We start from the raw sequence: 18,029 nt of genomic DNA on the forward strand, positions 1-18,029 counted from the left end.
ATACGTGATACTTTTCTTAGCGCTGGTCAAGATGGACCAATCACAGTCGATTGTGGTTTCTGGAAAAGATTTGGCCCGATTATTGAATAAAGCGGTCGCCTCAGACAAGATAAATATATTTCCTTTGAGTTAATTCATATTTTATATCTATTCAAACACTTATACAGATATCTAAGCGTCGTATTTATATAAAATGTCATTTTAGCTAAACCTTGACTCAGTCCTGTGGAAAGATATTGTCATTTTTAAGCACATTTTATATACACTATCCAGCCCCTAGATGACGCCAAACACTCTTCAGTTTTCCTTTTGGCATCATGCCGGAGTTTGGGGCTCCAGACCCTGGGAAAAGAGCACCTTTGCCTTTATAAGGCCTCAATCCATCCGCTCCACATTTCCTCAGACTTTTCCTCTCAACCCTCCCTTCCTCCCTCTCTCTCTCTCTCTCTCAGGCTAGAGGGATATTTACAGCAAGACTGGCTCTACGTACCTTATTAGGAACTGTCCTTGTTGTCAGTGTATATGTAGATGAGACAAACAGATGAGAGGATGGGGGATGAGGGGTGGCATTTATTCTCAAGGGGTCATTCAGTTTTTTGCCAAAGGTAATTAGAGGCGAAAGTCTGATCTGTTATATGCTTAGCAATCTGCCCAGAGTTGTATGTATTCTTTATGTACTTTAGCTAATCCCAATTTAATATACAGTGTCAAGTCAGTCATTTATAGGTTGATTTCCCTTAAAATTGTAAACACTACTGCTTGTTTGAGCATCTTCACCAGCTAGACACAGCCAATAGGAAGAGTTTTATGGGCAGGACTATACATTCATTCAGCCAATGGAAGATGGGGGGAGTGTTCTGAAATCTGTTTGAAAACAGTAATTACTTTGCAATTCCATTTGGTGCCACTAGTGGTGCTGAAATTACCTTGCCATAAACTTTCTCTCACCTTTCTATTCTCTCCATTAATCTTCCATATTTTAGTTGTTTTCCTGCTTGACCTTCTTAACAGATCAAGAATTAAGACACCACATAGCATGAATAAGTGGCCATTTGAACACCAGAAGGTCTTGTTTTACTGTAACTTCCTCTCTCACTGTGGGAATGTTGGATCCATTATTCCAGCTGTTCTTCTGCTGTTTCTGTTGATAAGGGACATCTGGTAGGCAGACACACACAGGCAATAGGGAAAACTGATGAATGATGAGAAAGAGAGAAACAGGCAGACAGGATGTTTCTCAAAACATAGCATTTATAGAAGGCGACTCACTATATATGATTTAAATAAAGCATTTGAGCCTTTGATGCCCAAAAATGCCGAATCAAACATTCAAATGCGCCTGTGATGCCTCGAATTGGCGAATCAACGTTTGAAATGGTCTATGCTGCCTTAAAACAAAGAATTGAATGTTTGAATCAAAGATTTTAATGCAATTATGATGTCCAAAAAGACTGAATCGAATGTTCGAATAAAACTTTCTAATGTCATGTTAATGCGGCCATTTTGCCCAAAAATACTAATTGGAACACACTAATAAACTATTAGAACATGGCTATGATGGCCAAAACTGTAGAATTGAGTGTTCAAATCAAATGTTCCCACATGCCTATTATGCCGAAAATGGTGAATCTAACATTTGATTCAAACATTCGTAGCTGCAAGTCAATTATAGGTTCATTTCCCTTAAAACTTTAAACATTGGTGCTTGTTTGAGCATCCTGACCAGCCAGACACAGCAACATTGGCTCAACTAATAGCATGAGTATTGGGTGGGACTATCTGTTCCGATGAAACATGGGGGTGGGGCACCAATTCCCTTTGGTGCCACTAGTGGCACATAAATTACGTTTACTTCACCGTAAACTTTGCAGAATTGCCATGATAGCCAAAAATGCTGAACTGCATGTTTAAATCAAATGTTCCCACATGCCTATTATGCCTAAAAATGGTGAATCAAAAATTGGATTCAAACATTCAAAGTCCCACCAAGCCAAAAAATACTGAAATAAACATTTGAATCAACTTTTCAAACATGCCTAAAAAGACTGAATCGAACATTAGAAACAAACATTCTTAAGCAATCATGATGCCAAATCAAGACTGAATCAAATGTTTAAATATAAATATGATGCCCAAAAATGCTGTTTTAAAACTTTCAAATTAAACGTGCCTATGATGCTCCCAATTCAAACATGCTTAAGATGGATAAAAAGCTGAATCTAATGTTCAAATCAAACATTTGAAGGCGCCAACGATGCCCGAAAATAATTAAACAAACGTTGGAATCAAACGTTCAAACACGCCAGTAATGCCCCAAACTGGTGAACTGAACGTTCAGACATACCTATGATGCCTAAAAATGCCAAATTGAATATTTCTATCAAACACAGGGCGGCTGTGGCTCAGTTGGTAGAGAGGGTTGGCCACTATTCGCAGGATTGGTGGTTCGGATCCCGGCCCACATGACTCCACATGCCGAAGTGTCCTTGGGCAAGACACTGAACCCCAAGTTGCTCCCAATGACAGGCTAGTGCCTTGGATGGCAGCTCTGCCGCCATTACTGTATGAGTGTGAGTGTGAATGTGAATGGGTGAATGAGTCACAGTGTAAAGCGCTTTGAATACCGTTAAGGTTAAAGAGGCGATATATAATTGCAGACCATTTACCATTTTACATTTGAACGCGATGATGCACAAAAAGGCAATGTTCAAATCAAACATTATGGCCAAAAATGCTGAATCAAATGTTATGATGCACTCATGATGGCCAAAAATACTTAATCGAACTTTCTTATCAAACATTCGAACATTAATTATGGCCAAAAATGCTGAATCAAATGTTCAAATTTAACATTTGAAGGCACCAACGATGCTCAAGAATACGAAACAAATGTTCAAATCAATTCAAAAGCACCTATTAAGCTCCGAATTGGCTGAATCGAATGTTCAAAAATGACGTTGCCCAAAAATCCTTCATTAAATGTTCGAATAAAACATTTAAAGGCACTTATGATACCCAAAAATGTTGAATCAAATGTTCTAATCGAATGTTCAAATGCACATATGACGGCCAATCAGTAAACATCAATAAAACAGGCACTAGGCTACAAACACACATCTTTTATTAAGTGCCAACATTCCTTCAATATATTAGAAAAACAACACGTGGAGAAAACCGAACCTTTATCATGTTACAAGTTAAAGCATTATGATTTCAAATGAATATTTGTACATTTACACAATACACAAAAGGCCTTATCTTCACTTTCGAAGACGACAATGGTAGCAAGGATGGAATCAAACAATGATAAAAAAATATGAAAACAGACATTTCCGCCTAGCTTGCCACGAGTGCTGCTTTATTAAAAGATGCATAGCATAACTGGCTGCAAAACGACAGCCTCGCGTGTTTTTTGGCACACACAAAAATCCACACCGATATCTCTGATTGTCAATTGCTGTTGGTTTTTTGTGCTGGTGTCTGGAGTCAATAAGCCGGAATTTGATTGACAGTCCTATATTTACACCACCTTTATTTGAGTTTAGGGTACAAACTCTCAACTGTGTGGGTTTGTGCAGACAATGTAGCGTGCAAAGATGCAAAAATACTGCAGACTTCAGCTGCCCGAGACTCGTGGAATGTGTGTCAAGTGCGAGTGTGGTCACACTTATGCGAATGGGCATGGTGCATGCGTTACTATCTGAGTGAGAGTGTGTGTGTGTGTGTGTGTGTGTGTGAGAGAGAAACGAAAGAGAAAGAATGCACACCACATAAAAAAAATCTATATTTTCTTAATCAGTATTTGTCTTGTTTTACAGTAGTTAATGTAATAATCCTTGAAAAACAACATTAAGATACTTGGTTTCCTTAAATTAGGTTTATTTTACTCACCCAATAGGAAAACAGTTTCTTGTTTGAAATGCAAATGAAGCTTTTTTCTTTAGAATAAACCATTTGCATATGGAGTGTGAAAAATAACATAATTCGAGATACGTTCTTTGAAAGAAGTTCGTAATATCTTTACTTCTCAAGTAAATTTATGTTGTTTTAAGGATGTTTAGATATTTTAACTAGAAAAAGGACAAGAATGTTGATTAAAAAGTTGATATTTGCAGGGCAGAAGCTTTGCCGTGTCTCCTTGTTGGCCTCCTGAAAACATGGATGAAGTTCAAACACGCGCACACACACTCTTGTAGAACAAAAAGGTAAAAGATTACATCAAATTGTGTCCCATTTGGACGGTCCATATAAAACAGTGACATTTTCCTTTAATGGTCTCTCCTCCTCTTTACCCTTTTTGGGATCTGGAAAGGACGTGAGAGGGGGGAAGGGTGGACAGTTACTCTCTTTTTCTCTTTCTCTTTCACTCTTCTTCTCTGTCTATTTGGAGAGTTTGCTGATGACTCTGATTAGCGCTCCATTCTCGTCCTTCAGCCTCTGGTTATCGGCTCTCAGATCCCCTAAAACCTGCACAACAATTACATTTTATTAACACAATGCTATTAATCCTTATAAGCTACATCAAAACATTCAAAGCCCCCAGGATGCCTAAATAAACAAACAAATGTTCGAATCAAACATTCTTACAATGCACCAAATTGTTGAATTGAACGTTTGAACGCACCTATGATGCCTAAAGACGCTGAAATAAACGTTTGAAACGAACATTCGAATGTGATTATGATGCGTAAATAGGCTGAATCGAATTTACTTTTCAGTTACTTTCTAAATTTCTCATTGAAAGTCAGTTACTGTTATCTGATTACTAGAATTTAAAAATGTAATGAATTACACTAGTTTTTGTGGATAAAAGTAATTATATTACAGTAATTAATTACTTTGTAATCTGATTACACCTAAACTGGTTCTAACACGATTATGATGGCCAAATAGCCTGAATCATATGTTTGAATCAAACATTTAAATAAATGTATGATGGCTAAAAATACTCAATCGAACGCTCTAATCAAACGTTTGCATATGTGATATGTGACATTCAAAAATTTTGAATTGCATGTTCAAATTAAATTCATCGGCAGCCATATCACCCTGCAACTCTTGCCTGGTTGCCCACTAAAGCTAAGCAGGGTTGAGCCTAGCCAGTACATTGATGGCAGACCTCCTGGGGAAAACTAAGGTGGCTACTGGATGTGGTATTAGGGAGGCCAGCAGGGGGTGCTCACCCTACGGTCAAATGCCCCAGTATAATGACGGGACACTATACTGTAAAAAGGCACCGTCCTTCGGATGAGACGTTAAACCGAGGTCCTGACTCTCTGTGGTCATTAAAAATCCCAGGACACTTCTCGTAAAGAGTAGGGGTGTAACCCCGGTGTCCTGGCCAAATTCCCCCCATTGGCCCCTATCTATCATGGCCTCCTAATAATCTCCATCTCTGAATTGGCTACATCACTCTACTCTCTCTCCACTAATAGCTGGAGTGTGGTGGGCTTTCTGGCGCACTATGGCTGCCGTTGCATCATCATCATCCCTATGCTATGTAAAGCGCTTTGAGTGCCTAGAAAAGCGCTATATAAATGTAAGGAATTATTATTATTAAATGTTCGTGTGTCTATTAATTGCACGTTTAACCTTTTCACGAGCAAGGTCTAAATTCCCCTGCAGTGCCCCTTGGAGTGAGTTATTTTTACATGTGACTGCACAGCCGGTAGAGGAGGCAGAGTGTAGACGAGTATATTTAAATTTTTTATTTCATAAAAAAAATAAAATAAAAAAATACTGTATATAATATAGTAAACATGTGAACAAATGGGTTATATTTGCTGTACTTTGTTTTATTTATTTCGTTTATGTACAGCTATAAAAAATATATATAAAAAAATAACAAATAATATCAGCAGTCTGGTTTGCCTATGCAGTGTTTGACATCTCAATCATTGTGTGTGTGTTTTTTTTTGTGTGTGTGTGTGACAAGCGCTTATGTAAACAGACGTAATAGTGTGCATCCAATAATAGTGCTCAGCATGTGTTCACTGTGACTATACAAGTTTTAAACTGTTATCGTTGTGCTTTTGTGAAAGTTTGGCTCTCTGTTTCTGAAAACAAACGTATTATATGCCTGAAAAGACCGTTTGAGTCGCTGTTTGTGTGAATGAAACCCGAATCTGCACCCAAGCAGACATGTCTGTGCATATACAAGCTGTGAACTGTTATCGTGGTACTTCAGTTACAATTTGACTGTTTGTTACATAAAATAAACATATTATGTGCTTGAAAAGACTCTTGAGTAGCTGTTTGTTTGACGAATGACAACCGCTAATAATGTACACAAACAATTCAGCACGCATCGGAGGAAGATCGCGTTTGATGTATTGACTGTATATAAGAGCTGTAAACTTTTTAACATGGTACTTTGGTGATGAGTTGGATGGATGGATATAAAACGACCTTATTTTGTGGTTTAAAAGACTGTATGAGTAACTGTTTGAGCAAATATAGATTACAGGCGCTTGACTAGCCTAGCCTGTGTTGGTGCAAAAGCCGATTTGAATCTGGCAGCTTTAATGTTACTGGCTGATGCAGAAACACATATGTGTGATGCTACTCTGCGAGGCCCAGTTTTTAACCGTCACATATGTGTGACGGTACGTTTTAAAGGGTTAAGCGTCTATGATTGCCAAAAATGCTAAATCAAAAGTTTGGATTTAACATTCAAAAGTGCCTTTTATCCCCCCAAAAAAAGAGTGACTCCGGTCAGGGTTCCTAAGCAACCAATTTGCCCAGTTGCTAGGGAGTGTAGTGTTACACTGGGTTAACCTCCTCGTGATCGCTATAACGTGGTTCTCGCTCTCGGTGGGGCGCGTGGCGAGTTGTGCATGGATGCCGCGGAGAATAGCGTGAAGCCTCCACACGCGCTAGGTCTGCGCGGTAACACGCTCAACAAGCCACGTGATGAGGCGCGGATGGTCACTATAATGTGGTTCTCGCTCTCGGTGGGGCGCGTGGTGAGTTGTGCGTGGATGCCGCGGAGAATAGCATGAAGCCTCTACACGCGATAGGTCTGCACGGTAACACCCTCAACAAGCCACGTGATGAGGGTGTTACTGAGATTGACGGTCTCAGACACAGAGGCAACTGAGATTCATTCTCCGCCACCCGGATTGAGGCGAATCACTACACCACCACAAGGACTTAGAGCGCATTGGGAATTGGGCATTCGAAATTGGGGAGAAAAGGGAAATATTTATAGAGCTCAATAAATTATGAACAACGTACCCCAGTTGCTGTAATAATGTTATCCATAAAAAAGTAACTATAATCTGATGAGTATTTTCAAATATAATTTAATCTAATTACAAGTACTTGATTTTGTAGACTGATTACATAACATGGATTACATGTAATCCATTACTACCCAGCACTGAGTACAACTTATTACAGACTGTAATTCGGTTGCTAATAAAGCCTAAATTATACCAAAAAAGTAGAAAAAGCTGAACATTATTTCCTGGATGAACTAAGGCACCCAAGGCGAACGAAGCCGGCGTTTATATTACACGCAATGTCGTTTTGATACCAGTTAGTTGACGGTGATGTCACGTAAGTTTTAAATGAGTTTTAACCAATCATCAACACTCTTCAAACAGCCGAGTTCACCTAGGTGAAGAAGAGTAGGAACAGGAGAAATATTACCAAATGAACACATTGGCAGAACAAACACTTCACTGCATTTGTCAACATTTTTAAGCAAACTAAGTGAAGCCTGTTTGCATAGAAAGTATAAATTAGCCTTAAGACTAGACTGGTGTATGTTTGTTACGTACAACCAGCGAGGATATCTTTGTAGAATTGTGCAGAGCCCAATATTTCTCATAATTCAGACTGCATACCTCACATAGTCATTATGTGTGCTTGTTATGGCACGGTGAAAGTCATATGCCTCTTGTTGAACAGGTTTTACTTGTGTTAACTGTCATTTATGGCTGTATTGCTCTCAGTGGCGGTATTAAGACATAATGTAAGAACATTCAGAGAAGGGCCTGGGTAGATCAGCGAGTATTGATGCTGACTATCACCCCTGGAGTCGCAAGTTTGAATCCAGGGTGTGCTGAGTGACTCCAGCTAAGTCTCCTAAGCAACCAAATTGGCCCGGTTGCTAGGGAGGGTAGAGTCACATGGGGTAACCTCCTCGTGGCCATGATTAGGGTTCTCGTGCTCAATGGGGCGTGTGGTGAGTTGTGTGTGGATCGTGGAGAGTAGCATGAGCCTCCACATGCTGTGAGTCTCCCCGGTGTCATGCACAACGAGTCATGTGATCAGATGTGCTGATTGACAGTTTCAAAAGTGGAGGCAACTGAGACTTGTCCTCCGCCACCCGGACTGAGGTGAGTAACCGCGCCACCACGAGGACCTACTAAGTAGTTAACTAATTGGGCATTCCAAATTGGGAGAAATGTATCTAAAAAAAAAACATTCCGAGAATGGAAGTACATTGTTAATTCAACATACCACCTCTGAGCCAATCAGCAACAAAAGCTGACTGAAAGAGCAAATCAAAACAAGCGTTTAATGATCATATGCTCAATATCTTTAGTTCTCACCTTCAACTCCTCTTCCAATTCAGAGGCACGCCTCTCTAACATTTTTCTTTCCTGATAGAAAGGGAGATCGAGCAAGATAGAAAGAAACAGTGAGTGAGAGACCATCACAAAAAGTATGTGACAGATTTATAGCATTTCCAGTGTAAAGTGACATCACAAAATTGAAATTGCAGTCACAAAACATGCGTTCCTCCAGGAAAACCCACATATGTTTTTTAATTCTTTCACAGAATATCATATGTACAAGTAAACCCACCTTCTTTTCCATTTCCAACAGAGCCGTGCAGTCTGTGAACCTCTCCTGCCGCTGTAACACACACACAGTTAAGTTCTCTCACGGTACAAGGGTGAATCTCACTAAGAAATGTCCAGGTCGTATTTCACCCCAAAATCTATAATGTACAGATTTAGCGGTTTCGGAAGGAATCGGTACTTATATATATATATATATTATTTTTTTTATAACAAAGAAATATACGAAGAGGATTAATATTTTGTTGATATTTTTGTAATGTTTTGTTTATATTTTTGGTTTTATTTATAATAAAAAAAAAAATATATATATATATATATATATATATATATATATATATATATATATATATATATAATAATATATTTTATTATATATTTATATATATATATATATTTTTTTTATTATATATATCATTTTTTAAATTAAAAATTATATTATAAAAATCATTATTCTGTGTGTGTGTGTGTGTGTGTGTGTGTGTATATATATATATATATATTAAAAGATTAAAAACTATATAATTAAAATATTACATATTTTACAAAAATATATACAAATATTAATCATTTATATTTTTTGTTGTAAAATATTTAATATTTTAATTCTATAAAAACATTACAAATTCATTACACATTTTTATATAAAAGATTAAAAATGAAATCTAATTAAAATATTACATATTTTACAAAAATATAAACAAAACATGAATCATCTTCGTATATTTCTTTTTTATAAAATATTTTAATAAAATTTCATTAAAAAATGCATTACAAATTTTTATAGATTTCTTAGATTACAAATTATATTTTGTATATAGAAAGATTTAAAAAAAAAAATAAAAAAAATAATATATATATATATTTTTTTTTTTCATTTAATTTATTTCGATAACAGAAAACTTCTCAATGCGTCTTGTGACCAAAAGTCATTACATCATGTCACAACTTCACAAGAACCAATCAAATTTTACGTTATCGGCGTTGCCGAATTTTTAATGTTTTGATCTAAATAAAATTTGAGTAAATAAAATGTCATTATTACATTTAAGTGAACTAAATTAAATTCAGTTCAACACACAAAGTGATCGAATCAGAAGACGTGGAATACTTTGTGCAAAATTAACGTTAAAAAGAAATATTTAGATTTTGCAGTGAAATATGACCCAGACATACTGTTGACAGGTTTCGTGAGATTCACTCACTACAATGCAACACACAACATATATGCAGCACAGATGTGTGCGTGTTTGTCCACCTGTGTGGCTTTTTCCAGCTCCACTCGTGTCAGTGAAATAGTTCTCTGCGTGTCTGATAACTGTGACTGCAGACGGCGGTTTTCCCTGGACATCTCCTCGAACAACTGAAACATAAATACAGACATATTACACACAGACTAATTTCCTCATAGAAGTAGTTCACCCAATTGAACAACAAGGAAAAGAGCAGCTCTGACACAAAGACACATCTCCTTTTGCTTTTATGGAATAAATAAGGGCAGAATGTTCATTTCCGGGTGAAGATATAGGAACGTTTTAACTGTGAACTTCCTCCACACCTTTTTAAAGTCCCTGGATTTGTCATTCAATACTGGATCAGACCTGAAGGACAAAAGAGGAAGATGAGACTAGAAGGATAGATACTACTATCGTAAAACAGAGTGAAAGGTCAAAGGTCAGACTCGTACCTGCTGCTCATGTGTCTGTCTGTCTGCATGAGGGAGATGTGAAACAATTCATATGTCAGTGAAAAACCATAAACACAAGTGAACACAAATAAACTTTGAAGAGGTCATTTCATGGAAAGCTGGCTTTCCCTTACTCTACTGATGTACTATGTAAACACATTAAAACGTTCCGAACTCAAAGCTTCTTCTCCGGTCTAAAAAGACCCTTTAACGGCAACTCATTCAGCCAGGCAAGACTTGATAAAGGAAAAACACGATAACGTTATTTACGCTGTCAATCAATTGTAAAAAGCATGCTGATTGGTCAGACCTGTGGGTCCCGCCCACCACCACTCTCATCCTCTCCACTGGGCTCATTATCATCGTTCTGAAAATACAGAGAGGTCAAAGGTCAAAGTTCAAACACCAGATTTATATCAGAGCTCCTGCTGTATTCACATGCGTCCTCCTCATCCTCACCTCTCCTGTTCTTCCTCTCCTGCGAGCTCTGGCCCGCCTGCGCTCCCTCGCACGCTCCTCAATTTCTGCGATAGCACTGTCCAAATCTGACATAATAAACCATAAACATAAATAGTGTTAAACGGAGACAGAGAGCGATAACAAAATATTTGTGTAATATTATGAAATCCAGAAGCTGAAGGGTCAAAGGTGAAAGGTCACCCTGTCTGTCAGGACGTGGAGCACCAGGCGGGTGTGTGAGTCCTAATAAATCCGACTTCTGCAGGTTAGCAATACGAGACCGCCAGCTCACCTCCTACACACAAACAGAAACATTTAAACACTAAAATGTAGCGTAGCTAACCAAATACATTAAGTCAGTAGTTATTAATTATTAACTAATAAAATCACAGTTAGCAGTTAGCACCAAATGCTAACCAAAACAACTTGATTTTTACACTTTCTATGGCCAATACGTTTTCATTTGAAAACACAATTTCACTACGTTTACGGCTCTCATCCATACTAGAACAACACTTTCCTCCACCGAACACGCTCTTCATTACCACATACTTGCTAACGATTGATAAGGACCGAACCAGAGTTCATTTCCTCCCCCTCCCGCTGCCCGCGCAGGTCAAACCGTGGTCCGATTACGTCATCAATGGGAATGGGAATCCAAGCGGCAGCTGTTTACCACTGTAACTACGTGGTGGTGGTGTAGTGGTCTAAGCACATAACTGGTAATCTGGTAATCAGAAGAACACTGGTTCAAACCCCACAGCCACCACCATTGTGTCCTAGTAAGGCACTTAACTCCAGGTTGCTCCAGGGGGATTGTCCCTGTAATAAGGGCTCTGTAGTCGCTTTGGATAAAAGCGTCTGCCAAATGCATAAATGTAAGTATTAACGTTTGTCTATTTGGATTTACCACCAAAACTTGCCGTTCACAGAACAACACACGTGTTTGTTTCCCGAAGGCAGTGTATTTGGACACAAGCAGATATGAAAAATGCGTTATATCCAAATAATTGCAAAGTAATAGCCTGCAAAGATGCAAATTACTTAGCACTTCCGTTAATATCAGCAGCAAATCCGTACTGGAGTTCACAAGATACAAACCTTTTCAAGACGACCCCGGTGCGGTTCCCATGTGCGCACCAGAGTTCGGAAAACAGCATTCGCGTCATCTAAATGAACGGAACTTTGACGTCATTCGACCCTGGGTACGCACCAAATGTGCTAGTGTGAAAGCACCCTAAAGCTGCATTAATTAATTTGATTTGTGAAAATGTAATAAAAAAATGTGCATGTTCACAAGAATAACTTGTGAACTTTTAACTGGTGAAAATGTAATTGTTGATATCAATAGTTCAGTCTGTTTCGCAAAGCTCCAGTACGGCTTTAGAAGACAGAATATAGTGCAAGAGTAGCTTGGACTACTTTAATGATGCTTTCTGGTCACCATTTGTTTTCATTGTATGGAAGACAGCAAGCAAGAACATCTCTTTTTGTGTTCCCGGAAGAAAGAAAGTCATATGGGTTTGGAATTACATGAGCTTGAGAAAATAATGACAGAATATTCATTTTTGAGTGAGCTATCCCTTAAACATTGTAAAACATACATACATCATCTTAAACTTCAATAATCCTGAGTACCAAAACAACAGCCACATAAGAGAACAAACAGACTTTTGGGTTAAAATCAACCTCTCACCCCTTCCTCTGCCTTCTTTTGCTTTGCTTCTTTTTCCTCGTCCTCTTTCTTCTCTTTTCCCCTGTTTTCCGTCATTGTCTTCTCTGCTTCCTGCAGGTCTGTGAGAGTGACACCCTACAGAACAAACGCAACAGTCGTACAGAGTGTCTGGACACAAAATAGAACAAATGTTTTCCCTGTGTTAAGGTCCGTGTTAGGGGTTAAAGGTCTCAGCCTCAGACGGGCCAATGGATCGTTCAATGACCCTCTGAGGGATATTGCACAGAGAGCTCTTTTTTGTTTGAAAAGCTTAACATCAAGTAAACTACATATTCACAAGCAAAACTTTAGGGCTGAAAAATACTCTACACAAGTATGTGAACGCAGATGCATCTAGCTATGCATTCTCAATTTTGCCTGTTGTTGTGTTCCAAAATGCGTCGGACCGCAATTCATAACACAAAGATGCATCCTCAACGTTGTCACAAGGGGCCCTATAGCTGATATTAGTGAGAACAGTCAGCTGCTTGCATGAGTTGAGAGCATATTGCCAAGCACGTTAGAGTCAAAATATCTATAGCAACTTGAACAACAGCATATCCAGTTCAATAGCTCAGACTTTTGAAGGTAACTCTATCACCCCCTTGAGTACTGAGGTTGGTTACCACCACATCGCAAGAGAGCACATGCAACCAGACAGCACGTTGGCCAAAAACGTGCATTTGTATACTTGCATAAAGTAAGTTTCTGGCCTTACACTTTGTATTTGGATAGAAATAAGTTACTTTTGGACACACTGAAATTCTAAACTCGAAGTCCACTCACATTTTCCGCATATTTTGTAGTTGTCGTCCGCACAATTCTTAGTGGATTCTGCTACAATGTTACTTGAATGGGTTACCACTAGGGCTGTCGATTTAACGCTTTGATTCAGTGTGATTGATTTTATAAAAAATAACACATTACAAATATTAATCCAATTACACATATCCCTGGCAAGTCAAGCTTGAAGTACCACCTGTTTTCAGCAGGGGGCAGTAAGCAAAACTCCAGCTGTATAGGCAATGCGCAACTGCAAAGAGAACAAACCACACTCGGGTTTGACACTAGCGACAGCACAAGATGAGAACATGTTCTTGTTCAAACACAGCAGGATGGAGCAAAGTACTGAATGCAGGGTTCTCGAGACGTGTTTTATACGTTTCAAACTACGTTTAACTTGACACAGCGAACTAAATACTTTGCGCTTATGAGGCAACGCAACCAAAGCGAGATGCTCTAAAAGCGTCCGTTCATTGACACGTCCTTAGCAAAGCACTTATAATAAGTTTATCTCGGACAGATTGATGAATTCAATTACAAAATGGATTGCAGTCGCGTGAATGCCAATGGCGGGTTTACAGTAATGTAATGCAATTTAATTATCTGAAATAATCACATTTAATCGCATACATTAATATTGGCTGAGAAACCCTCCAATAACAATTATTAAATATATAATTATTAAATCATTATAAATAGTTATATTTAAATAATTATAAATAATATATATATATATATATATATATATATATATATATATATATAAATAATAATACAGATCATTAAAATGCATTTGGCATTCAATAAAAAAAATGTATTTCCATATAATTGAACATGAGCTTATCACTGGTCAATCAGTCTGAGATTTATAAGGGCTTGTTTAAGGATGTGTCAACATACACCTGCGTCAGACGATACTTTGGTTGTGTTGCGTCATAAATATACCGTTTATGTCGCTGTGTCAAGTTATACGAAGTTCAAAACGTAGAAAAACACATCTTGTGATCCCGGCATTCGATTTGCGCTCCAAGCTGTGTTTAAAGGGCAAGAACGTGTTGGTTAGCTCAGTGGTAAAGATGCTGGCTACCACCCCTGAAGTTTGCGAGTTCGAATCCAAGGTGTGCTGAGTGACTCCAGTCAGGTCTCCTAAGCAACCAAATTGGCCCGGTTGCTAAGGAGGATAGAGTCACATGGGGTAACCCCCTCGTGGTCTCGCTCTCAGTGGGGCGCATGGTTAGTTGAGCGTTGATGCTGCGGTGGATGACGTGAAGCCTCCACACGCGCTATGTCTCCGTGGCAATGCACTCAACAAGCCACGTGATAAGATGCGCGGGTTGACGGTTACTCAGCTGGGGTTCCTCGTCCGCCACCCGGATTGAGGCGAGTCACTACACGACCATGAGGACTTAAAAAGCGCATTGGGAATTGGCATTCCAAAATGGGTGAAAAGGGGAAATAAAGTCCGGGAAAAAGAATACTTGCGTACATTTTTTAAACGCGTTATATGCTATATAATTAATTGCATCAAATTAACGCCTTAAATCGACAGACCTAATTTGTAATACATTACAAATAGTAGTTAAACATTGTATATTGAATTATCGTTATTTAAAGGCCTTTCTCTAGCAAATATTTATATATAAGATTAACTGTGATTAATTAATCGGCATATTGTGCAATTAGTTTAGATTTAAACTAATTGTGCCCATCATCGATTTCAGGCTTACCAGCCCCTAAATGTATTTAAGAACCAAATTAATTGTGATTGGTCAGCTGTACAGATCGGTCACTAGGGTATTCTTCGTTTTTCGCAGTCGGTACTGTTGTGATGACGTACACAGAAAACCGAAGTATACTTTGGCATTAAATGGGCTGTTCTTGGCAAGAATAAGCTGCAATGTGTACAAGACTTCATGTTGATAGTTAAAAGTCTGGCTACATGTAACTAAAGCTCAAAAGGTTGCGCTGACCTGAGTGGAACGCCTGGACTGGCGGGCGTGTCTGGATCTGGCCTTTCTCTGAGCCTCCGCCTCCTCATCACGCACCGGAGTCAGATAGGACCTAAATACGCACACAAACAAATGAAGACACAATGAAAATCTAGTGGCTTTAAGATGGTCTAATATAGTCGAGACACTTAGACTACTAGCAAGTGGACTTGGTTTTAAATTGGTAGAGCACCTTTGCAAGCACTGGTAGACCACCTTAGAGTAGATATAAACCAGCTACCATGTTCCAAAACCAACCTTTAAACCAATATGAAGTGGCATTCACAACTCATTTTACTATAATCTATAATCCAAATGAAACACAATATTCAGCGTGAAAAACAATGCAGGATGGGACTTGATTTTGTCCATTTGGACAGATGAATCGTTCACCATAAGACCAAGTACATGTATTGTGAATGTAAATAGGGTTCATTCCATTTTCATGTTGACTTTAAAGCTGGTACGACCTGTTTTTTCCAGCAGGGTATTTAAGGTTTATTCACACTCCGATGCGAGGAAATTTTTGGTCATCCTTATAAAACTCCGCTACATCATCTCACACTCACTTGCGTCTCTGTTTGGTCTCTGGCTCGCCTGCTGTGGTTGTCGTGGTTGTAGAATTGGAGGTCATCACAGAAACGGGTTCCTTCTTCTTCTCGGCCTCCTCCTGAGCTGACCTGAGAGAAAATAAGAGCCATTGTACAATTAGGGGCGTTTTTGACAACTTGAAATCTTCTTCAAACTATGTTTCACCCAGGTTAAAATATTGATCACATGTGCTGGAATAACACTTTTAATAAATACATTTTTTAGGGGAAGTTCAGAAGTCCAACCCCAAAAACAGTGAAAATATACCATTTATACACTAAATAAAGTTATATACTTGACTTAAATATCTACACCAATCAGCCACAACATTAAAACCACCTGCCTAATATTGTATAGGTGCCGCCAAAACAGCGCCAACCTGCATCTCAGAACAGCACAATTGTACAGAGTGGTTATCTGAGTTATTGTAGACTTTGTCAGTTTGAACCAGTCTGGCCATTCTCTGTTGACCTCTCTCATCAACAAGGCATTCCCATCCACAGAACTGCCCCTTACTGGATGATTTTTGGCACAATTTGGAGTAACTTCTAGAGACTGTTGTGGGTGAAAATACCACAAATACTCAAACCAGCCCATCTGGCACCAAAAATCATCCCAAAGTCCAGATTACTGAGATCACATTTTTCCCCATTCTGATGGTTGATGTGAACATTAACTGAAGCTCCTGACCCGTATCTGCATGATTTTATGCACTGCAGCCACACGATTGGCTGATTAGATAATCGCATGGATGAATCTGAACTTTTCTTGATTCAGGCTTCGTTTAAAGGATCGTTCACCGAACCGTGAGATGAGTGAATCGTTACACGCCTACTAAAAATACAAATGTGTACATTTATACAGACACATGCATACACGCACCTTTGAGCCACTAGATTATTGAGGCGACTGAGTCCAGAGGTTCCCATGGTTACAGAGGTCACTGAGGGGTCATCAAGCTTCCTTCCATAAGACGAGCTGTGAGGTAACAGTGGGTTCTGACCCGACATCTCACTAGAGGACTGGCTGTTCAACCGGCGAGTGTACGATAAGCTCCGGCTTAACAAGCTGCACATACATATAGAATGACGGTTTACCACAGAAAACTTTCAAAGGAGGACATATTTTTTGGGTAAAAAAAAAAAACGACTTTCTGTATTTCTCACCTGCTGGTGTTGTCGGGGTTAGTGGTGGTGGTGTCTGAGATACTGAACAAACGCCGAGATGGAGTGGGCTGCACGCGGGCCAACCTGGGTTCCTGAACACAGGAAGTGACATCATTACAAAGTGAAAAAATGTTTAACTTAACTGTATGTATATTTGGTTGTGCAAGTGTTACCTTATTATCAGATTCAGAGCTTAGTCTGGGACTAGATAATGAGCGTGCCATTCCCAGTTTATTCTCCTTGAGGGCCTCACTGGATGGGTCAGAAGCCCCCGTAGGGCCCAGAGTTACAGAACTTCCTGCTTTACGCAAAGATGTTCTCCAGGAACCAGGAGCTTCTGTTACTGTGGCCCGAACAGGTTCGGCCTAAAAGCAGAGAACACAAAAATGCCACAAGTTTTTACATAAACATATTTCTAAACTTTTCTCAAATTTTGTAAATATATCATTTTATCATTGGGGTCCAATATGGATTGGAACAGGACTGGAAATGTTGACAGAATATGTACTGTTGATAATCTCCAGTGGTTCAAAAGGTCAACTTCCTTGATCAAGCAGCTGCACAATTAAGCTGCGTTCACACTGCCAGCGACAAAAAAACCTAATCTCATTACATTTTCGATGAGAGATGGCGACTTCTGGCAACACGAGCTACGGTAACCGTTGGCGACCTTATGTGGGCGTGTCCAGCAACGCGACAAATTTGAGAAATGTTTACATTTATCCAAATGTACTTAGAGAAATTAAGAGACTTTCGAGAGTGACAGCCAATATGAGAGAAGATGGTAGAGCTCACGTGATCCTAATATTTTAATAATAATATTAATTG

General features: G+C 38.9%; 1 protein-coding gene across 2 annotated transcripts in view; it reads right to left on the reverse strand.

The window, feature by feature from the left end:
• Positions 1-4,345: 4,345 nt before the first annotated feature.
• Positions 4,346-18,029, reverse strand: part of zmp:0000001167 (protein phosphatase 1 regulatory subunit 12A) — a 37,894-nt gene continuing 24,210 nt past the window's right edge. For both annotated transcript variants that reach the window (XM_052119241.1, XM_052119240.1), the window contains exons 10-24: positions 17,375-17,566; positions 17,202-17,293; positions 16,918-17,103; positions 16,014-16,124; positions 15,427-15,517; positions 12,656-12,769; positions 11,161-11,254; positions 10,960-11,045; positions 10,811-10,867; positions 10,501-10,523; positions 10,372-10,414; positions 10,072-10,176; positions 8,818-8,868; positions 8,562-8,612; positions 4,346-4,467 (exon numbers count right to left, since the gene is read on the reverse strand). In XM_052119241.1, the coding sequence (XP_051975201.1) occupies positions 4,381-4,467; positions 8,562-8,612; positions 8,818-8,868; positions 10,072-10,176; positions 10,372-10,414; positions 10,501-10,523; positions 10,811-10,867; positions 10,960-11,045; positions 11,161-11,254; positions 12,656-12,769; positions 15,427-15,517; positions 16,014-16,124; positions 16,918-17,103; positions 17,202-17,293; positions 17,375-17,566 (1,383 nt within the window). In that variant the 3' untranslated portion in view covers positions 4,346-4,380. The remainder of the gene's footprint in view (positions 4,468-8,561; positions 8,613-8,817; positions 8,869-10,071; positions 10,177-10,371; positions 10,415-10,500; positions 10,524-10,810; positions 10,868-10,959; positions 11,046-11,160; positions 11,255-12,655; positions 12,770-15,426; positions 15,518-16,013; positions 16,125-16,917; positions 17,104-17,201; positions 17,294-17,374; positions 17,567-18,029) is intronic.

This window comes from Xyrauchen texanus, chromosome 46, assembly GCF_025860055.1.
Source record: "Xyrauchen texanus isolate HMW12.3.18 chromosome 46, RBS_HiC_50CHRs, whole genome shotgun sequence".
NCBI lineage: Eukaryota > Metazoa > Chordata > Actinopteri > Cypriniformes > Catostomidae > Xyrauchen > Xyrauchen texanus.